The following is a 24,196-nucleotide window of genomic DNA, read 5'->3' as shown; positions in this document are numbered from 1 at the left end:
GGTCCTGTCCTTTATAAGGGGTTGAGGGGAGTATCCTTAGTAATTGAGAGCATGTGTTGCTCTTGCAGAGGACTTGTGTTAGACTGTCAGCACATACGCAGTGGTTCACAACTCCGGTCAAGAGTTCTGATGCTATCTGACCTCTGTGGGCACCATGCACACAGGGCACTAATATAGACAGAGGCAAAGAACTCAAACAAATAAATTAAAATAAATCTAAAAAGAAAAAAAAAATAGGTTGTCAGTTTGCCAGGACTACCAAGGATGCTCTCTGGATGAAGGCTACCCAGTGTACCCATAAATATGAACGTGCACACACAGAACTTAGTTGAGCACATCAGTAATTCCAGCACTAAAGTATCTAAAGCAGAGGAAATGCTAATAGTTTTTGACCAACATGGGCTACATACATAGTTCCTAGTCTCAAAATCAAACATACAAACAGTAGCTTGCCCACATGTTGCTAGGCCTTGTGTTTGCTCAACAGGTGCCACCAAGCCTGGTGAGAGGAGTTCCAGATTTCCTGGACCCCACACAGTGGAGGGAGAGAATAAGCTTCTGCAAGTTGTCCTCTTACCTCCACATACATGCCATAGCACAAGTGCTGACAGGCACACACACACACACACACACACACACACACACACACACACAAATAAATAAATGTAGACATCCTGTGCAGCCCAGTCTGATTAAGTGTAGTTCTTAAATTTCATCAATAAAGCGTCTTTCAGCAACATAAGGAACTGTGGGTCACCCAACTAATTCATCTACAACACAATTCCTTTAAGAGGGAGTAGAAAGATTTTAAGAGCCAGAGGCATAAGACATCTATTGATAGTGTCCTAGGTATGACAGGGAAAATGAGCCAATAAAATCTCAGATAGTCAAATGCTTGCATAAACAAAACCAGCATGACGACAGCACAGCTGATATGCCAGGTTGGGCAGCAAAAATTCCAGATGGTTCCACCCCTAGATGAAGAGAAACGGGGTCAATGGCTACCAAGACAAGAAAACTTAGTTTTCTCCATGTATGAGTTCCCAAATGGGATGTCTAGTTTCAAATGTCCTAGACATGTACATAGGAGCAATGCCAACTGGAGTCAGTAGTACATACATGTGCACATGCACAGACACACTACAACAATCAGAGACCAAGAATTTGGAGAGGGGCATGGGAGGAGTCTGGAGGGAAAGCAGCGGTGGCAGTGATGTGGTCAGGGAGTGGCACTACGAGGAGGTGTGGCTTTGTTGGAGGAAGTGTGTCACTGTGGGGGTGGGCTTCCTCTTGGCTACCTGGAAGACAGTCTTCTCCTGACTTTCTTTGGGTCAAGATGCAGAATTTGTGGCTCCTTCTCCAGCACCATGTCTGCCTGCACTCTGCCACACTTCCTTCCATTTGGCACAATGATAATGGACTGGACATCTGAACCTGTAAGCCAGCCGCAATAATGTTTTTGTCCTTTATAAGAGTTGTCTTGGTTACCGTGTCTTCTCAGCAATGAAAACTCTAAGACAGTTGTCAGAAAGGAAAAGAGAGAGAGAGAGAGAGAGAGAGAGAGAGAGAGAGAGAGTGAGTAAGTGTGTGTGTTAAGGGGCTGGTGTTGCACAATATCTGATCATACTGAGAACTTCAAGATCATGTTATTTACTTGTAGGATGATGTCACAGGTGAGGCAGGCACAAGATAGAAGGAGGCCTGTCATTGGATGAGAAGGAAGGATGGGTGGGAGAGAAGTTTGAAGGAAGAGGAGGAGACTAGGACAGAAAGGTAGAGACAGGAGAGAGGGAGAGAGAGGCCGTGGCAGGACAATATGGCAGGTGACGTTAAGATCTCGTTCTGTGTATTTACAGGTTGTTATTAATGTTCTCAAGGGATGGATGGTACCGGGCTTTGTACGTTTAAATGGGCAATTATATCTTACCAATTGGGTCAAAGGTTATTGTGTTGTGTGTTCTTTTATGTGACGGAAAGTGTGTGGCCGCAAGAGACACTGGGCCGCCGAGAAGTTGGGATGTGATTCTGCCAAGATAACTAGCAGATATCTTGGGGCACAGCGGTGCTGGACCCAGTGAGGTAAAATACAACCATACTTATATTATTTTTATATTTTTACAACATTTACTGAAAAAAAAACTTTCTAGTTGTGAGACTCAGCCCGTATTACATACCTTTAATCTCAAACAGTGATGGTAAAGTTAGTTTGTAGAAGGAAGCATCCATCTCTGAAAGTGATGACTAATTGAGTGGCAGACAAAGTGATGGATCAGAGAAAGATTTGACAGATTTGACAGGACAGCCTAAGTCTCACGAGAAAAGAGGGAAAGGGAAGCTTCTTGAGGGGCAATGCAGGAGAGGAAGGCAGTTTTACTGGGAGAGTTTTTCAGAGAGCAGCTGAAGGGAAAACAAGCTAGACACAGGTGCAGACGGAGTGAGCCAGAGAATGGACAGGGGGAGAGGACTAGAGACTGCCAGGTTAGTCTGAGCCAACAGAGCAGAAGAGGCCGAGAGAAAGAGAAGCTAGATGGAGTCAGGCTGGAGAGGAGTTTGAGGCAGAACAGCTGAGTTGAATCTGCCAGCCAGAGATCAGAAAGAACTAGGAAGGGGTGAGTTTATTCAGCAGTAATTTCCAAAGGCTTGAAAGCATTCTAGGCCTAGATAAGATTGTACAGAGGCTAGAAGCTTTCAGTACTAGGCCTAGGTTAGCAGACCGGGTTATAAGCCTCCAAGATGACAATTATATCAGGTGAATAAAAGAAAGTTTTACAGGCTGAACAGCTTTGAAATTAAGGACACTTGTCCTTGCCTAGGATCCAGATTCTGCTCCTAGCACCCACGTAGTGGCTCACAACCATCCATAACTCCAGTTCCAGGGAGACTGGCACCTTCTCCTGACCTCTGCAGGCTTCTGGGACAGATGTGGGACACATATATACATGCAGGCAAATCACTTATACACATAAAATTTTGAAAATTGTTTTTAAGTAAACAAACTTATTTTCAAAAGGGAAAGGTTGGGGTATATGGCTCAGTGGTAGAATACTTGCTTGGCATGACAAGATTCTAGATTGGACTCTCAATACCACTAAATAAACAATAAAATTTAAAATGTAAATTATGCCAGGCATGGTAGCACAGGCCTTTAATTCCAGTTCTCTCAAGACAAAGGCAATGGATCTCTGAGTTGAGGTCAGCCCGGCCTACACAGTGATTTCCAGGCCAGGTGAGGCTACAGTGAGACCTTGTCTCAAACAAATAAACAAACTAATACATGGTAAATTATATTGTGTGTAGTGGCATAGGCACTCAGCTACAGTGAGTTGAAGACAGTTTGGGCTACATAAGAACTTGTCTCAGAAAACAGACAAAAATGTCAGAAAACAATGACAAAAAAAAAGATTTCTTTTTCTTTTAAACACTAACTTTTTGTTTGTTTGGCTTTGTTTTTTGAGACAGTTTCTCTGTGTGGCCTTGCCTGTGCTGGAACTCTGAACTCTAGGATTAAGGCGTATACCTATGCCTGGGCAATACAACTTTTTTTTTTTTTTTTTTTTTTTTGAAGATTGAGCCACCATGTGGTTGCTGGAATTTGAACTCAAGACCTCTGGAAGAGCAGTCAGTGCTCTTAACCGCTGAGCCATCTCTCCAGTCCCGAAATACAACTTTTACCTAAGAGTAATTTTTATCTAATGAGTACCAAAAAAACTAGAAAGTGAACTAAGTCACAGGAGTAAAATAGAAGGAGAAATAAAGATTAGGGGGAGACACACCATAATCAAACTAGCAGTGAAATGTAAAGCCATGCTATCATTTAGTGTATTTCACTAAAATCTCTGTCACTAGCCTTGATAACCTGCAATCCCAGCACATGGGAGGCAGAAGCGATGGATCCTCTGAGTTTTAAACTAGCACAGAGAGACCCTGTTTCAAACAAAGCAAAAGCCTCTACTTCTCAACCCAGGGAGGTGCACAGCTATAATCCTAGCACTTAGGAGGTTGAGGCTGGAGAATCTGTGTTCAAGGCCAACTCTGGGCTACAAAGAGAACGCCTTAGAAAAGTGAGGCAGTTTAAAAAATCTTTATCTTATCCTGAAAGCTTTAATGTTTCAAAGCACAGAGAAATAGCTGCCTTTCTGAGGGGAGTAGCTAGTTTCTACCTCTTTCTGTTCAAGATGAGTTTTGCCTGTTCTCTAAACTCTGTGGGGGTGCTGGAATCTGTAACACCACAAAACACTGCCTATTTTTCTTTTCTGACAATAGATGACAAAATCAGTCTGCTTTTTTTTTTTTTTTTTAAATAATTCTTGGGTTGTTTGTACTACAATCTTTGAGGCCCTTCTACAAATTAAACCTCACTTCTTGCACTCAGCAATCACCATTAAACATTTTTTGTTTTTAGACTTTTTTTTTTTAATTTGTGTGTGTGCTTGTGGGAGTTCATGGGTACCAGATGTGTGCTCTAGATCTCCTGGAACTGGAATTACAGATAGCTATGAGCCACCATGTGAGTGCTGAGAACCAAACTTGGGTCCTCTTGAAGAGTAGCCATACTCCTTACCACTAAGCGTCCAACCCCAGTCAAATTTTTACAATGATTTCAAATCTCCCTGCTGAACTTTGAGAAGTACTACTGTTAAATAATAATCACTTGGTTGACAAAAGCCTAAGAGGAAAAGTAATCTGGATATTAATTTGCAAATGGCAGGAAGCAACATCACCAAACATAAATCAGTACACCATGCAAGGTGTACACACCTTTAATCCTGACTCTAGGGAGGCAGAGGCAGGTGGACCTCTAATGGATTCACGGAGTAGAAGCTACTACACAGGTTAGTCATAAAGTTAGTGTTACATGGGTTTGGTTCCCAGCACTCACATGGTAGCTCACAGCCATCAATAATAACTCCATTTCCAGGCTATCCAACAACCTCTTCTGACTTCTGCAAGCACCAGGCACACATGTGGCACACACACATATATACACGCAGGTAAAAAACTCACACACATAGACTAAAATAAATCTAACAAACTGAGCTATATCACTTGCTCCCGATTTAAGTTTGTAAAAGATTATTCTGGTTGCTGCAGAAATAAAGACATCAGAAACAAAGAACATTCCATGGTACCCTAATAAATAAATACAAAAAGTTAAAAGCCAAAAGAACAGAAAAACACTAAGTTCCTGAGCTAGAGTGAGCCAATGTGAGAGCATTTGTGGCTGGAAAGCAGTTAGGATGGGCCTTCATTAGCAGACAGTTCAGAGTTTATGATGGGATAGAGGGTAAAGGGATAATACATCAAGGACTGCTTTATTACAAAGAGATTTATTGTATAAACTGAGTATCTGTATATGAGGATGTCTTAGTGTGTGCATGTGCCTGTGCATGAATGTGCCCATGGAGGCCAGGACAGTATCCTATCTGTCAGAGCTAGAGTGTCAGACTGAGCTGCCTGATGCTGGGATCCCATGGGTGCTGGGACCTGAACTCAGGTCCCCTAGAAGAGCAGTAAGCGCTCTTGAACACTGCTGAGCCATCCCTCCCTGTCTTCCCTTTGAATGCCTGTATCACCTTTTGTTTGTTTGTTTGTTTGTTTCAGTGTGTTAAGTTCATGGAGATACAGATATTATTCCATGTTTCTTGGGAATGTTTCAAAAACATGAAGCACCTTTACTGGATCTCAGTATCAGTACTCCACCGAGTCATAGCCAGTCCCTGTCTAAGCATGAACTTAATTATTATGTCTAGAATATATTAAGCATGTTTTTTGTTGTTGGTATGTATCCCTGGCTGGCTGCAAATTCACAGTCCTCATGTCTCAACTCCCAGGTAATATGGTGACTTAAATATTACTGGGAATACACTAAAACGACTTAAAATGGTGAATTTTACAGTCATAAATTGTATCTCAAGGTATCTTAAAAAGCAAACATCCCAAAACTTAACATATTCAAAACTAAATTTCTAATATACTTTTCAAAACCTGTTCCATTTGCAATCTTCACCAGTAACCACTATCTCTTGGTAGTCACTGAGGCAAAACTCAAAGATATTTCAGACTATTCTTCTAGCCCCACATCAAATCCATCCCAAACTATATCCTTGTATGGAAAGGTTTTTGTGAAATTCATCATTCCTTATAATGAATATATACCAATAAAAGTAGTACGTAAATCCTGTTGGCCAGGTATCATGACTCACATTCTGTATCCAGAAAGCTGAGACCAGAAGACTGCTGTAAGTTCGAGGCTAGCCTAGGTTACATAGTGAGTTCAAGGCCAGACTGGGCTATGTATATAACAATACAATATTAATTAACATGAAGCTATGGTTAGATCTACCTGGGAAACACAAGGTTAATCCAAGCCACTAACATTGTATACAGATTACACTAGTCATCTAACTAGTAGTGTTCTTGTTTCTGCAGCATTCAGAATAACCTTTTACACCTTAAATCAGGGGCGAGTGGTATAGCTGAGTTTATTATATTTATTTATTCTATGTTTGTATTTTATATATACATATACACACATACATATATGTATATGTATATGTACATGTATATGCAGAAGAGGTTGCTGGATCCCCTGGAACTGAAATTATTATTGATGGTTGTGAGCTGCCATGTGAGTGCTGGGAACCGAAGCCATGGCCTCTGCAAGAGCAACAAGTACTACCCATCTCTCCAGCTCCAGTTTGTAGAATGCTTGTGTAGCATTCACGATATCCTACATTCTATCACAGTCACACAGCAGTAATCCTAGCACCTGGGAGGCAGAAAGGTCAGTTCAAGATCATTAAGGTTGGAAAGAGCTATGTAAAACTCTGTCTTAAAAAACAAATGAACATCAGCCATGTATTGAGCCCTTGGTTCAATCAATCACACGCACACATACAAACATGCACACAAACACACACACACACACACACACACGCACACACGCTATCATAAATCAGATGATCCTCCTCTGCTCAACAGCTCTAAGTATAAAAGTCCTAAGCTAAAGATATGGCTCAATTTGTAGATGGCTTGCCTAGAATTCACAAGGCCCAGGGTTCAATCCTCAGCACTGCATAAATTAAACACAGTAGTATACGATTGCAATCTTAGCACTCAGGACCTGGATGCAAGAGGATCAGAAATTCAAAGTCATGCTCAGCTACAACATAAGTCTGAGACTATTCTAGAAAAACAAACAGCAAAATCCAAAGTCTTCAAGTCCCTATTAAGACCCTTGATGAGGAGTGACTGGGAGGGATGGCTCAGCAGTGGTTAAAAGTGCCTGAGTTCAGATCCCAGCACCCATGGGATCCCAGCATCAGGCAGCTCAGTCTGACACTCTAGCTCTGACAGATAGGATACTGTCCTGGCCTCCATGGGCACATTCATGCACAGGCACATGCACACACTAAGACATCCTCATATACAGATACTCAGTTTATACAATAAATCTCTTTGTAATAAAGCAGTCCTTGATGTATTATCCCTTTACCCTCTATCCCATCATAAACTCTGAACTGTCTGCTAATGAAGGCCCATCCTAACTGCTTTCCAGCCACAAATGCTCTCACATTGGCTCACTCTAGCTCAGGAACTTAGTGTTTTTCTGTTCTTTTGGCTTTTAACTTTTTATATTTATTTTATAAGAATGTGTGTGCTATGGGATGTATGTGGACAGCCCATAGGAGTTCTCTCCTCTTACCCTGTGGGTGCTAGGGACAGAACTCAGGTGGTCAGATGTGGCAAGCACCTTTTCCAGCTGGCCACCTCTCTGACTGTTATGAACACTTCTGACTTGCCTTCTCACTCAGATGTTATTTCCATACCACTAACCTGATAGTCCAAATCTCCTAACACCGTATTCCCCCTTTCTGCTTTATAACATTTACCACAGTATAACAGATTTATTAAACTATGTATTCATTTTATCTGTTGTCTGTCTTACCTCACTACAGTAAGCTGTCTGCCAGAAAAATGCTTTACCCACTTTGCCCGCTATACTTCGTGGCCAGACATTCCCTGGCACAGTAGGTGTTCTGAGGATTTGTTGATTGCTGACAGGCACAGAAGTACAGCTAAGGGGAGGAATAAATCTCTCTCTAGCACAGTAAGGTAACTATGCTCAGCAACAACTAACTATACTTCAAAACAGCTAACACAAGTTTTTCTGATCTTTTTTAAAGATTCCTTTTTATTGTTTGCATATCTGTGCCTGTGAATGTACATGCTCATGAGTGTACTGGTGCCTACCGGCCAGAACAGAACAACGGACCCCTCGGAGCTGAGATGCAGGTGTTTGTGAGATATCCAATATAGTTTCTGCAACCCAAACTTGGTTCTCATGATAAAGCAACAAGTGCTCATAACTGCGGAGCCATCTTTCCAGACTCTTGGAAAGGATTTTCAATATTCCAAATGCAAAATAATGAAGTCTGAGACATCACAAAAGCAGCTACGTTATATACTCATTACCTACTCTATAAACACATTGAAATATTACACTATATCCATGAGTTTGTACAATTACCTGTCAATTAAAAATAGAAATAGTGGAGGCTGGAGAGATGGCTCAGTGGTTAAGAGCACTGACTGCTCTTCCAGAGGTCCTGAGTTCAATTCCCAGCAACCACATGATGGCTCACAGCCATCTGTAATGAGATCTGATGCCCTCTTCTGGTGTCTGAGGACAGCTACAGTGTACTTATATATAATAAATAAAACAAAAACTATGATTTTCAAAACATCAAATAATTATTTTTATCATGATGGGGGAATAAAAAAAAAGCAAAAAAACCTCTCAAACCTCAAAGCTAAAGAGAGCCCTGGGTTCTTTTGTGGAATCCACTTTGGAACCTAAAGTTTAAACTAAGAAATCACTGCGTAGCTCAAAGATAATACTGTGGTTCCAGTCTAGTTTGGGATACACAGTTAAAGAAGCAAGCAAACAACAACAAAATATGATCGCACTACTCACAAGGCAGCTCACAACCATCTGTGTATCCAGTTCTAGGGGATCCAATACTTTTCTGGCTCTGCAGGTGCTAGGCCTTCAAGTAGTGTGTACACATGTATACACACACACACACACACACACACACACACACTCATATATATAAAATAAAAATTAAAACTTCAACGTTCTCCACAAAGAAATGTTTGAGGAAATAACATTTATCTTGGTTTGAACATTATATACAATATAACTATACAAGTATACAGTAAGAACACATGTATGTACAATTGTATATCAATCTAGAAACAAAAAAATTAGAGAAGCACCACCACAGCTGGTTGCCTATTTTTTGTAAATTTAACTAAAAATAGTTGAGGAAATGGCCAGGGTGATTGATTGCTCAGGTTGGAAGGGAGTCAGTCGGCTATCAAGTCTGACCACATGAGATCCATCCCTGGAACCTGTCAGATGGGGGAAGAGAACGGACTCCCAGAGACTGTCCTCTGAGCACACATGCCCTGTGGCATGGGTGTTATTTCCTTCTCTAAAACAAATACATGCAAAAGAATGTTTTTTAATAGCTAAATGGAGCCTTAAGAAATTTTGTGGCTTACAGACTTAATTAGGCTTCTACTTTTCCTGTGGGAGCTCATTTAACTAATTCTCACTGTGCTTCCTAAAACATATCAAACCTGGGATTTAGCTCAGTGGTAGAGCGCTTGCCTAACAAGCGCAAGGCCCTGGGTTCGGTCCCCAGCTCCGAAAAAAAGAAAAGGGAAAAAAGAAGAAAAAAAAAAACAAAACATATCAAACCACTCAATGGTTAGAAATAAGATAGAACAGGGTCTAGAGAGATGACTCAGTGGCTAAGAGTGCATACAGCTCTTCCAGAGGACTTGAGTTCAGTTCCCAGCACCCACAACCACACATTCAAATTCCAGTTCCAGGGGATCCAACCCATATATCCCCAGACAGACATATATGTAATAGAGGTATCGGGATGTCCCACTGGTTGTTCAGACTACCTCCTAATTCACTGAGAAGTTGATCCAGTTCTCTCCTGATGACTAGTGACCCTGCCCCTATACTCCAAGCAAAGCTTTGCTGTAACTGCTGAATGTATAGGGTCTCAGTAGTAAACAATTAACATTTCTGTAGGTAACTCTACACTAAGATCCATGTATAATCTCCTTAAACCAGGGCCACAAATTCTATGAGAGTATAATGTTCCCTATACATAAGTGATAAAAGCCACGGTTTAAGTACTATGCATAGTGCATCCCCCAGGATGAAGCAATGGGAAAGATCTCAGCCTAACTCTAAACCTAAAGCCTTGGTTTTTCTACCTTCCTATATTGACTCTTGTTTTACAATAAATTTGGGAGAGAAAAATGAAGTATAAAAATGATAACCTGGTTAAATTACACATCAACTCCCTGTAAAGCCATATCTTGAACCAGCAGACAAGCAATCCCTACAATTTCACTAAATTATAAATATTTTCATAAAAAACAATTAAAAAAATTGTTCGGGGCTAGAGAGATGGCTCAGTGGTTAAGAGCACTGACTGCTCTTGCATTGGTCATGAGTTCAAATCCCAGCAACCACATGGTGGCTAACGACCATCTGTAATGGGATCCGATGCCCTCTTTTGTGTGTCTGAAGACAGCTACAGTGCACTCATATACATACATAAAATAAAAAAATCTTTTAAAAAAATTGTTCAAGCTTTTTGCGTTAGGGGTTTAAGCCCAGGTTAATCCCAAGTGCTACAACTGTAGACATGTGCCACCAAGCCAAGAACAACGATTTTATTAGTCTTTTTGCAACATTATTTTGGCAAACAGTTACTATATCAAGTGGTTTGGGATAGAGAAACAAACAAGACACAACCCTGACATTTGAGACAGATAGGCAATAAAGATATAACAAGTGACTTCAGTAATTTAATATACTAAAAAAAAAAAAAAAAAGCTATTGCCTGTCAGGCATGGTGGAGCAAGTCTTTTAATTCCAGCACTCAGGAGACAGAGGCAGATGGCTCTGTAAGTCTTAGGCCAGACAGGACTACACAAAGAGGACCTGCCTCCAAAAAAAAAAAGGTAGAGGCATGACACATGATCCTTTCATACCATGGAAAGATGGCTGCCAAGTATGTTGGTGAATAGCTACAAACCCAGCAACAGGGAGGCTGGATGGAAGATGCCAATGTGGGCTACATACTACATACCAAACTAGTCAGGGTGACCCAGATGCTCAGAAGACAATGACTGTTAGAGACATGCCTAGACGAAATCAATGGAGCCTGCCTATGGAATACATCTTCAGGAAGCACACTTGCTCATTAAATGTTTTCTTTACAATGTTTAAATGTTTAATTCTTTACAATGAATTAAAAGCCTGTTACTATTATTATACACCATAAGATTAAGGATTCAATAAAAACCCTTCTGGTGAATTAAGGTGTAAGCTCAATGGTGGTGTTTGCACAGAATCAGATGTACCACCAAATGACAGAAATAAAACATCTCTTGATAGATCGAGTGCAGTTCCTTAAATCTAACTGAGGGCTACATGACTATATACCTGTTGTCATAAGAAAAGGGAGAAGCAAGAGTCGCGTCAGGGAAGTGGACAGAAACACTGGGAATGCTTGAGAGCCACCTCACAATTTTGCCTAAGCAAACTTAGCAACTCTGTGAAGGTCTAAAAATTAGGTGAAAACACTGGCCTAACACATCAACCATTTGTGTCCTAGCCTTCACCAGTCTGGCTTTATTTACCACCTGTAAATATAAATGTCCGCAAATTATTCTTAGCCATTTTAGAAAGTTTAAGTTCCACCCCTCTTTGAAACTGACAGATTTTAAAAAGCCAAATGCTTGTCATTTCATTTAAATTATGTAGAATCCACTTTTCAAATAAAATACTGCCCTCCTACTCTTAGAACCAACAAAGGAAATAAACTCAGGCACAAAACAACAGAGACAGGAAAAATTCTGGTCCTTGCATTTCTCATTATTCTTGACTAGAAAAAAGTATAATTTTCACTTGTGATCCTACACACAGAGCTAGGGACCAACTTATTCTTGAAAATATGTAACATAGGGTTAAAGCACTAGAGACCAACAGTTAGCAATGGAAAATGCTCCATAACTCGGTAAAATGATTTAAAACAGGGTGGGAAATGTCCTCTTCCACACACTAGCATCGCTGTGCACCCATTACTGATGCACCCATTACACCAAACACTGTTCCATAAAGTTAATGATAAGAGTCCAATCCAACCTACATCATTTTACTGAGTAACCTTTAGCCACCTGACATTTCTGAGCCCTAGTTTCCTCCTGTGTAATTCAGTGGACTATGAAATATATTATAAGTTATACAGAAATGCCTGGCATGTGGCAGATACATATATGTGAGTCTTCGGAGGTGACAGATATTGCAGATTCTAGTATAATCTCTTGGCAAGAAGTAAACAAAAAGATCTGACAACAGTAAAAAAGGACTAGCTAATCCCGTCTTTTCTCTCAAATATCCTTCTCAGCACTGTATTTCAAAGAACCACAGAACAACTGTCCCATCAATAACTTTAAATACAAAAGATTTCAAATTTGGACCCTATAATTTTGAAGTTTTACCCACTTGTTCACTAACAAGTAAACTCAAAAATATTATAGAAGCAAAAACAATGTGGGATAAGAAACTGGTAAATGAGTGCCACTGGCAAGAGGCCATATAGATAAGATGCAAACTAAAACTCAAATAAATATGTATGAGTTCGCTTTATGACTGCTTGAAATTTACTGTGTAGAACAAGCTGGCCTCAAACTTGCAGTAATCCTCCTGCCTCAGCCTCTGGAATCACATGAGCCACCACGCCCAGTTTAACAATCATATTTTTAGAAGACCTCTTTTCTATATTAAAGTAGTGCGGGGCGAACCCCACAGGTTGAAGGCAAAAAAGTACAACTTGGGAGGTGGGTTATACGCTAAAACAAATAATATTTTAAAATCCACATTTCCCATTTTGATTGCCTATGCAAACAAACTCAATTCTGTAAAATATACTTCAGGCGATTAAAAAGTGGCCGGATATATTTTATGCTCCAGTACTAATGATGATTACAGTCTCGGAGTTGTATCGTCCGTATCCCTAGTCTGTATTTTACTGTTACAAACACAGGTAAAAGGAAAACAGGTGGTCGCCTCACAGCTCTGTAGAGCTCATACTGCTTCACATTCATCCAGGGAAATCCTCCTTAAAACACATGCCAAGTTTCACCCACAGTAATCAAAAGAAGGCCCCTTTCTATACATATCACAAGTTTCACGTCGGCGGAAAACACTGAATGGTCCAACATATTCCAGGGAAGTGGACAGCTTAAACCATAGCTTGACTAACCAACAGGAAACCCAGAGATCATTAACACGTCAAGGCCTATAAGAAATAAACGGACGCGACAATTTCCGTGAAGGTTCAGGATAATCAACAACACACCTCACAGGGCTCGGAAAGGAAACACGTAAATCTCTATGGGTCTAGGCCCAACGGCCCAAGGTCACGCCAAATGTGAAGCTGAAAAATTCCAAGCAATGAGCCCCCTGCAGATCAGAGCAACCGTGCCTAGGTTGGAGTCTGGGCTTGGGAACACTCGTGTCGGATCTTTAATGTGAACCCCAACTGAATGCAGCGGCTCCGTGGGCAAACCCCAGAGTGTTTTGGGCCGCATTTCCTCCATTTCCCCAGCCTCCCCCTTCCCAATCGCCCCCACACTCACATCTCCGGAGCCACTTCATCCAATGGTAGACGATTGTACTGTGGTGTTTCTTGTTTTCTATACACCAGGACGACAAGCCTTGAATGGATTCCATGGTGTTGGTCACCGACTGGAATTTTCGATCCAACGAGGACTCCAGGGCCCCTGCGGACGAGGCCGACGAGGAGGAGGCCTTACTGCTGCCTCCGCCGCCGCCGGCCGCCATCTTCCCGGTTTGCACAAGCGCCGCTGGTCCTCTGGCGGCGGCGGCGGCGGCGGCGGCGGGAGCGGGCAAAACAATCACTGCGAGTGCGTGAAAGCAGCAGGAGGGGAGGGAGGCCAGGGGGTGGGGATGGTGCACGCGCTAGGCTCTTCTGGAGGTAGGAAGGGTAGCTGCTGGGCACGCTGGCGGCTCCCACACGCTGCAAGGAGGGGCTGCGAGTTGCGAAGGTTTGTCAGTATGGTTCGGGGGTGGTGTTTAAACCAGTAGCCGGGAGAGAACTACGTAGAAAACAGGACCTGCGACGCCTTTCAAAATGCCCAGCGCCGAAAACTAATGGTTTTATCCTCTACGGTCCTCTCAACTCTCAAGGCCCTTCCCTCATCCCGTTGCCCAAACTCCGGTGAGCCAGGGAGGCCTTAGTACCGAAAACGTAATACCGTAATACTACCCGGCTGTCCCTTCGGTTGCAGAAAGCTTTTCCTTTAGATTCTCTACCACAGAAAAGGCCCAAAGCTACCTAGTCAGAATTTTTTTTTTTTTTTTTTTTGCAACGCAATAGCAGCAATGGACCAGCAAAAGCAATGCGCACGCGCACGGAAGCCCCGCCCCTCCGCTTCCGAGCGCTGGGAGAGGCGGGTTGGCGCTGCAATCTGACCAATCAAGGGAGGGGTCGGAGAAGCGCGCGCAAGAGTCCTCCGGCCCCAAACGCGGAGGCGGCGCTGCGTTTATTTGCGCGCCTGCGCGTTAGTTGTTCGCGTAGCGGGTTGGGAGGAAAACCTGGGAAGGCAGGATGAAGGAGCTGGCGAACCTACGACGTTAATAGCCCGCGTTTGGTGCTTGGCCCTACTTTTGGCTTCATGGTGGGGTTACTCACTTGGGGCCGTTAGCTCACACTAGGCAGAGAAATGCCCATCCTTCTGGGGCCACTGTCTCTGACAGCTGCATTCCCTACCACCCGCAATCGGGGACCTACGCGCGACAAAATGGCTGGCACCCATCTTGCGGCATGGTAGAAGGTGCGCATGCGTCAGATCCAGTAGCCGTTCTCTACGCACTCCTAGACTCCTGCTATACATCCGACTTCGATGACACCATTCACAGCCAGCCGACCGTCTGCATTCTAGAAAGAGGGAATAAGAAAAACGAAAATTTCTCTAAGAGTTTAAAACTTATAGGAGCGAGGAAAGAGTAATTGAGAAGATGTGGCTTCTTTGCTCAGTTGTAACATCACAATTTCGTAATGCGTTATAGTTTACAAGAGTCTTGAGTATTGGATTTATTAGCATAGCCTCAGTTTAACCATTACATCTCATCTGCCTGTGTGAATCTTTTGGGGAAATTTGGATGTTCGTGTATTCTTACTGAACACAGCAATTTCATTTTAATTAGGCCAACTCAACAGAAGAGAGATTTTTGAGGCAAGAACCCTGTTTCATCATTTAGAATTAACGTCTCTGTGCCAAGAACTGTTTTAGGATTAGGGAAATGATGGCAAAGCAGACAAAAATTCCTCCAACTTGATTTGGTATCAGGACCAAACCACAAGTGTGTGTCAAGGAGTAAGGAGTCCTAAAGAACTGTGAAATAAGATTAAGGGAGAAGGACTGGGGATATGAATAACAATGATGTGACCAGTTTTTAACAAGAGATACTTGAGGAAAAAGCAACCAAGCACAAATGGGTAGGGGAGAAGAGCTGGCAAAAGAACAAGTGCTGATTTCCTAAACCAGGACTGTTAACATTTTAGAGGAAGAACAAAGAAGCCAGTGTGACTAGAAGATAGTGAGAAAGCCACTAAGACAAGAGGCAGAAGAGGTCAGAAGCAAAGAGGGCTCATGTAGGGAATTGAAAGCCATTGTTTCTTTTTTGTTTCTTTTGAGGTAAGGTTTCTCTGTGTGGCCCTGGATGTCTTGAAACTTGCTCTGTAGAGTCTGGTGTCCAGCTTGAGATCCTGTCTACCTGCCTCGGTCCTAAGTGCTGAGATTAAAAGCCTGCCACCATGCCCGCCTGACTTTGGGCTCTCTTTCTTTCATCCAAGCTTTGATTTTTATTTCTGAAAAAAGTTGCATATTTATTTTGCTTTCTGACTCTGTGCTTGTGCTTTCAACACTTACACAATGACTTTCTGCTCCTCAATAAGGAAAGCCTGCTTGATCCTGTCACGGTCACACTTGACACACATGGAGCCACCATAGGCCCTGCTGACCTGCTTCTTTGTCTTAGACAATCTCACAAGGACTTTGGGTCTCACAGCAGGAACTCCTAGCAGTCTGCCTGGACACACCACATGCAGATTTAGGTGTTTTCCTAACCTTGGAATAAAGGTGAATAATCCTGTTGCCAGGGGTTCGAGACAGGTACTTTAGTTAGAGGCTATATTGTAGGAGAGCCTACAATGGTATGTCAAACACTGGACTGGAAGATCAACTTTGGCTTTCTTAAAAAGAAAAAATTTACAAGAGTTTTAAAGACCTTAATGATCCTAGAATCAGGCAACTTCTCCTTTTACGGAAGTTTGGCATTACAGATAGAAAAGGGCTGAGGAAAGAAGAAACAACTAAAAGCAGATTGTTTTCAAGTTATTTTCGTTCCAAAGGTTAAAAGCTGGAGTTCCTTATCATGCCAGCTGAAACTGGCCTGCTCCGAGATGACTATTACCTCTTTCCTGGTTTCTTGGGAGATCAAAATAAACAAGTTTCACTTGGTCACATGGGCCTTTAACATGTGATTCCATTTTTATGTGGTTGAGCACTAGCCTGTAAATTCCAACCATCTTTAAGCAAACCCTTTTAATCAGGAGCATTGCTGGAGTATGCGTGTCTGTCTGTCTGTTCATTACTTCTGGCTGAGGAGAGGACTTCTCAGGTCTTGCTCTGTCTGTTTTATTCCTTACTGTTTTGTCTGTGGCCAGCAAGCTCCAGCAATCCTCCTATCTCTACCCAACACTAGCTGGGGTCTGGGTTTGCAGACGCTAACTTCCACACCTGGTTTGTCTTTTTTGTCATTTGCTTTTTTAAAAAGTAGTCTCATTTTGTAGTTCCACCTGGCTCGCTTCAAAGAGATACACTAACCTCTGCCTCCTGAATGCTTCGCCACGGCCATTTATGGTCTTAAACATTCCATTTTTGTGTTAGTGTAATGGTTTCAGAGCAAGGCTGTGTAGCTCAAGAGTAGTGTAAACAAAGCACTTCCCGTTTTTTGCTATAAAAGCAGCATGAGGTGATGTTTACAGTTAGCCTACATGAATACAAGGACAGCAAGGGAATACACCTGGTGTTATGTCTTACCTCCTGTGAAAAGAGCCAAGAATATTCCTCCCAGGCTTTTGCCTTTCCCAGGGAGATAATGTGGACGTGCCAGGGCATCCCCTTCATGTCCTGACTTTCAAGTGCATTCACTTATCGTAGCGTATGCAATTCTTTCTAGAAGGTCACCTCGTGGGAAGGACATTCTGCACACTGCGCCATCCATAGTTCACGTTATATTCACAGCTTTGTTACACATGCTCTCACACAGGATATTTAATTAGAAGACTGCTTGGCCAGACATGGTGGTATATGCCTTTAATTTCAGTACTCAGAAGGCAGAGGCAGGCAGATCTTTGTGAGTTTGAGCCCAGCCTAGTCTACATAGTGAGTTCCAAAACAGCTAGAGCTGTTGTTAACACCGAGAAACCTTATCTCAAAAAAGCAGAAAATAAAATCATACTATTGAAATAGTGTTTTCACAGGCAGATGCAACTTCAGGTTTTTTGGTTTTGTTTTGTTTTTTTTTTTTTTTTTTTTTCTTTTCTTTTTCTTTTTTTTTTTTTTCGAGCTGGGGACCGAACCCAGGGCCTTGCGCTTTCTAGGCAAGCCCTCTACCCCTGAGCTAAATCTCCAACCCCTTTTTTTTTTTTTTTTAATGTAGGAGTGACACACTAGAAGTAGGCATCAGATTACTTTATAGATAGATGTTCATGAGTCACCATGTGGTTGCTAGGATTTGAACTCAGGACCTCTGGAAGAGCAGCTAGTGCTCTTAACCACTGAGCCACCTCTCCAACCTCCAGGAATCTTTTCAAAACTCTTCCAATTTGTCCTAATAATTAGAAGCATGTCGAGTGCTTAGAGAAGTGTTTAACAGGTGAAGGCTTGATGACATGCATATAAACCTATTTAAAAAGAGAATTTTAAAGTTGTGGAGGGAGAGGGGGAGGAGGAAACAGAGTCCCTGGAAGTTGTGAGTTGCCTGGTGTATACGCTAGTGTCAGGAAGGGCAGCCAGCATTTTTTTTTTTTAAAGATTTACTTGTTTTATTTATATGAGTACTATAGCTGTCTTCAGGCACACCAGAAGAGGGCATCAGATCTCATTACAGATGGTTGTGAGCCACCATGTGGTTGCTGGGATTTGAACTCAGGACCTCTGGAAGAGCAGTCAGTGCTCCTAACTGCTGAGCCATCTCTCCAGTCCAGCAACCAGCATTCTTAATGGTTAAGCTATCTCTCATCTCTCCTTTCCTGCCCCAGACTTGTTTTATCCCTTGTGTTCTTGGGGTCAAGCCACACCCTTTCCTAATCTATACCCCAAGCCCATTTAAATCTGTTTTATTTTGTAATAGGGTCTCACTTTGTAGTCCTGCTGTACTAGAACTGTGTGTAGACCACCTCTGTCTCTCAAGGGCTGGAATTAAAGTATGTTTTTTTTGAGACAGGGCTTCTCTATGAGTCTTGCTTGTCTTGGACTTAATTTATACATCAAGCTGGCCTAGAATTCAGAGATGTGCCTGCCTCTGCCTCCAGAGTGCTAGAATTAAAGGAAAGCTCACTTCGATCTTAAAACCCATTTCCCTTCGCCTCCTCTCCCATCCTTTTCTAAAGATTTGATTTATTAGCTACATTAAGATCTATTTAAGGCAGCTCTGGAGTAGACCCATGGCTTCATATGTGCTGAATAATTAGTCCACCAGTGAGCTACACTTCTGGCCTCCTTGGTGTTGTTTTATAAACAACAAGCCCTTGTTGGCGTTGTTTAATAAAAGCTTTTTGGGGAACATAAAAAAAAAAAGATTTATTTAAGGTCAGTATCCTAGCTTTTATTTTATTTTTTGAAACAAGGTCTCATGAAGCCTAGGCTGGCCTCAAGCTTCTTAGTCCTGGACAACCTTGAGTGTCTTCTGAGCCTCACCGACTCCCTAGTACTTGGTTTATAGGCACACACCACACCTAGTTTCCCAGTTTTGAATCTACTCTTTCCCTCTATCAAACCTCAGACCCTCTAGGTTCTTTAGCATTAATCCCCTTGCCTTCTGAGTGTATCTTATCTTTACAAGGTGCTTTAGCCAGCTCATCTACAGAACCACCTGACAGGGTTGGGGATTTAGCTCAGTGGTAGAGTGCTTGCCTAGCAAGCGCAAGGCCCTGGGTTTGGTCCCCAGCTCCGAAAAAAACCAAAACAAACAAACAAACAAAACAAACAAAAAACCAGCTAAGTGGTTATAACAGCTTACCCGGGACTGGAGAGATGGCTCAGTGGTTAAGAGCACTGACTGCTCTTCCAGAGGTCCTGAGTTCAATTTCGAGCAACCACATGGTGGCTCACAACCATCTGTAATGGGATCTGATGCCCTCTTCTGGTGTGTCTGAAAACAGCTACACTGTGCTTATATATAAATAAATCTTAAAAAAAAATTGCGGGGTTGGGGATTTAGCTCAGTGGTAGAGCGCTTGCCTAGCAAGCGCAAGGCCCTGGGTTCGGTCCCCAGCTCTGAAAAAAGAAAAAAAAAATTGCCTGAACCCGAACATGAATACACACACAAATAAAACTAAAAAGTGTTATTTCTTGTAACCTACCAAGTTAAATACAAGCTTTCTTCCAAACCATAACCTAACTTTTCAATAATAAATGGCCTTTTTCTTATAGTTCCCTGGAGTCTAAGCTTTTTTTTTTTTTCAGTTAACATATTTCAAAAACTTCTATACAAGATGTTTGCTTCCCTTACTATAGTTGGTTTTTTTTTTCAGTAGCTCTAGGTTTTCAGATCCAAATCCAGAGCATTGAGCATTCTTTAATGTTTTAATACTGAACTATAAACCACAATTTTTCTATTCTCTTTCAAGTAAAATTATTTGTATATTTTTATGATCATCAGAAATATCAATAATCATAAACTCAAGTTCTGCCTGGACTACAGAGTGAGTTCAAAGCCAGCATGAGCAACTTAAGACACTTCCTCAGAATGAAGAGAAGTGTGGGGATACACCTGTTGAAGTAGTTGCAAGCATGCATGAGCCTTGAGGTCCAAATCTCATCCCTGATCGTTCCCTACAGACACAGCAGTATCAGCCAAAGGTTGGACTTTAGGATTTTTGAAAAAATTATAAGCCAAGTAGTGCTGGCACACACCTTTAGTCCCAACACTTAGAGGCAGAAGCAGGTGGATCTCTGAGCTCAAGGCCAGCCTGGTCCAGGACAGCCAGAGCTATAGAGAAACCCTGTCTCCAAAAAAAAAAAAAAAAAAAAAAAAAAAGGTGCTTGTGTGTGGGTGAGGGGTAGATGCATGCCCTGGTGCACTTGTGGAGGTCAGAGGTCACCTTGCAGTTGTTCTGTGTGGATTAAACACATTAGTGATTTACTCCAAGTTACCGATAATATGTTGGTTTTGCAGTAAGAATCAGATCTCCTTGGGGTCATTTAACCAAGAGTGAGTCCAGATTTGGATTCTTTGCTTCATGTTCCCTCTGTTCCATCCTCTGTCTGTTGTGTCTGAATCGGTTCCCGCCTGAAGGCTGTCTCTCAAATGTGTTCCTAGTCTGTCCCAACAAAAGGGCTGTGCTGCCTATCGAACAGCCCGGAAATCATCACATGGGAAAGCATATAGGACACTTAACAGAAACCTTGAACAGTTTTACAAGACAGTCTTTCAGACTGGGAAGACCACAAATGACCCAGAGAACATTATATGTATTTTTATCATCCAGTATCTAAATGTGGCATTCCAACATTTATGGTGGGTACTCATTTTGGGAGATTGCTTTCTTTTTTTTTTTTTTTTTTAGTTTTGTAATAGATTTATTTTTAAAGGGTAAAAGGAGATTGCTTTCAATCTCTATCTTTGCACTTTCAGCAAACTATACACAAGCTCTATGGGTCGTGAGCATTGAAAAGTGTCTAATATAAGTTTACAGCTATATATTGGCTTAGGATGTAAAAGCTGATTACATGAGAAACCCAAGGCAAATAAAGTTGATGGCTACAACTTTTTCTTAAAGGTAGGCTAAGCAGTTGGAGTGCACGGTAGGTTATCAGTTTTAAGTGACTTCAAGGTGTATTATTAACTCGGGCTGTGAGCTCTAGCAAAAGTTCATCTCTTAGAATGTAAGAGATATTTTTATAACATTACATCAGCATACTCTCCTTCTATCATGTGTGTCCTGGAATTGAATGGCAGTAGGCCATTTTTTTTTCTTTTAAAAACAAAACAAGGGGTTGGGGATTTAGCTCAGTGGTTCAGCGCTTGCCTAGGAAGCGCAAGGCCCTGGGTTCGGTCCCCAGCTCCGAAAAAAAGAACCAAAAAAAAAACAAAACAAAACAAAATACAAGGGCTCTATGTGGCCCAGGTTGGACTCAAACTCATGATCTTGCTTCATCTAACTGCTAAGATTACAGATGTGTACTATCTTGTGTGGCTAAGGTTCACTCCAGAACATTGTTTGGACAAAAAATGTATTATGACATGAATTCTCATAGCTCTTCACAATTACTAATCTTTACAACTTTAGTTTGTATTTTTATTTATTCATTTTATTATATATTTTATTATTTATGTATTTATTATTTCCTATACATGTGTTTGCCTGTGTATATGTGCACTTATCAACATACAGTGCCCATGGAGGTCAGAAGAGAGCATTCGATTCCCTGGAACTGGAGTTAAATATGGTTGTGAGCTATCACGTGTGCTAGGAATTGAACCCATGTTCTCTGCAAGAGCAAGTGCTTAGTCACTAAGCCAACTCTTCCTGATCTTTACTATTTTAGAATACATTCATTGTACAAAGCAATAGGTTTCATTTAAATACATCCCATGTTGGACCTGATGGTGTATGGCTGTATTCCCAGCAATCAGGAGGCAGATACAGGAAGATCTTGACTTCTAGACCAGTAAACAACAAACATATACAAGAGAGACTGTATTAGTTTTTCTGAGGCCTTGTTTTTTCCGTATTTACTTTATAGGTCCTTCCCTGTAGCCATGTTGTTGGTGCTCTATAGGGCTTTGGGGCCATTTTCGTTATAGCCTCAGTAGACAACATGAAGTGGTAGGATAGGTACAGGCAGTTCTATACTCCACCATAGGGACCATCATATAGTCAGTTTCTGATGAGAAGTTTTAAAAAATATTTAATGAGTGTTCTATCTGCATGTACACCTACATGCCAGAAGAGGGCACCAGATCTCATTATAGATTGTTATGATCCACCACGTGGTTGCTGGTGATTGAAGTCAGGACCTCTGGAAGAGTCAGGCAGTACTCTGAGCCAACTCTCCAGCAACCCCCCCTTCCCCCCCTTTTTTTAAAGATCAGGTCTCACTCTATAGCTCTGAATAGCTTTGAACTCAAAAAAGTCCACCTACTTCTCCCTCCTGAGTGCTGGCATTAAAGGCATGCTACCATATCAAGTTCTTTTCATTTATTTTGAAACAGGGTCTCATTTTGTAGTCTTGGCTGGCCTGGACCTCTATGTAGACTAGGCTGGTCTTGAACTTGGAGATCTACCTAATTCTGCTTTCCAAGTCCCAGAATTAAAGGTGTGTGTCACATCTGGCTTTTCCCTCCTGCCCCTTTTGACATAGGGCTCTCTTTTTTCAAGGTAGGGTTTGTGTGTATAGTCCTAGCTATCCTGGAACCCAGTCTGTAGATGAAGCAGGGTACTCATGCATCATAGGTCAGACTTGAACCACCTAGGTCAAGGATCATCCTGAAGTCCTGACCCTCCTGTCGGTACGTCCAGTGTTAAGATTATAGGTATGTACCGCATGTTTGTGTGGTGCTAGATGTTAAACCCGACTCTACATTCTGTAAGTATTTTACAGAGCTGCGTTCTGAGCCCACCTATCTTTTGGAAAGGACTTGATAGGGTTAGGAACATAGCTACATCTACCAAGGGGGGGGGGGACGACTAAGTCTTCTTCTGTAGGAAGAGCTTATCATGAACCTTGAGTTACCTTCAAATCCTGTTTTTTCCACTTGTGATCCAAGTGCTAGATATACAGATCTGTGTGCACAACCATGCACAGCGTAGTGGACAAAGTTGTATATGTGTATCTGAGGGAGTGTTCTGGTTCAAATGGGAAGTGCCTACATGGGTTTATGTATCTGACCATTTGACCTTTAAGTAGTGACACTGTTTGGAGAGCGGTAGCTATGGAACCTTTAGGGCTTGGACCTTTGCAGATGAAAGACTGTCGCTGGGGGCCAGCCTTGAGGGTTTTAGCTTTACCCCACTCCCTACAGACTTCCCTGCATCATGTGCAGGTGAAATGTGATCAACCAGCTTCCTGTTCTGTTCATCTGCTGCCAGGCCTGCCTCAACACACAACTCATGTGAAACCATAAACCAAAATAAACTTTAGTCATGGTGTTTTATCACAGCAAGGAAATAATACAAGGGATGTTTGAGATAGACCAGGCTGTTCAGCAAACAGTCCAAGCTCAGTCCTAGAGTTACAGGGATCTGCTTGATAGAGCTTCCTTAGTACTGAGATCACACAGACTACCATGCCTGACTCCCTGGCTCCCCACCACCTGCCAAGGACAATGTATTAAGTTAGGGACTGGGAATGAGTTCAGCAGGTACAGCGCTTGCCAGTACGCACAAAATCCTGAGTTCAGTATCCCCAACCACACATATAAAGGCGTTATCCCAGTAGGTGGGAGGTAAGAAGCTCAAGGTAACCCTGAGCATAGCCAAGTTTGAGGCTGATCTAGGTTACATGACATCCTATCTTAAAATCTTAAGTTTATTTAGCATATCACTGAGAGGAGTCGCATGGCATCACTAACAGATCTACCTGTGAAAACTGGACTAAATTACTGAATCCTGTCTTAGTCTACTGTAGTGGCTCTTCCTGGCTGTCAACGTGACTATATCTGGAATGAACTACATCCAGAATTGGAAGGCTCACCTGTGATCCTGATCTTTAGACTGGGAGATAGAAGTTTCTGACCTGGATCTTGGCATCCAGGTCAGAAGATCTTGAGGCAAAGTGG

The 24,196-nt window shown here is 42.0% G+C and overlaps 1 protein-coding gene across 3 annotated transcripts in view; it reads right to left on the bottom strand.

Moving 5' to 3' along the window:
- Nucleotides 1–14,495, bottom strand: part of Rprd2 (regulation of nuclear pre-mRNA domain containing 2) — a 48,201-nt gene extending 33,706 nt beyond the window's left edge. For all 3 annotated transcript variants that reach the window (XM_032897721.1, XM_032897722.1, XM_032897723.1), the window contains exon 1: nucleotides 13,741–14,495. In XM_032897721.1, the coding sequence (XP_032753612.1) occupies nucleotides 13,741–13,945 (205 nt within the window). In that variant the 5' untranslated portion in view covers nucleotides 13,946–14,495. The remainder of the gene's footprint in view (nucleotides 1–13,740) is intronic.
- Nucleotides 14,496–24,196: the final 9,701 nt, after the last annotated feature.

Source organism: Rattus rattus, chromosome 3, assembly GCF_011064425.1.
Source record: "Rattus rattus isolate New Zealand chromosome 3, Rrattus_CSIRO_v1, whole genome shotgun sequence".
NCBI classification, from domain to species: Eukaryota; Metazoa; Chordata; class Mammalia; order Rodentia; family Muridae; genus Rattus; species Rattus rattus.
The sequence above is the reverse complement of the archived record's forward strand: the minus strand, read 5'-3'. Positions and strand labels throughout refer to the sequence as shown.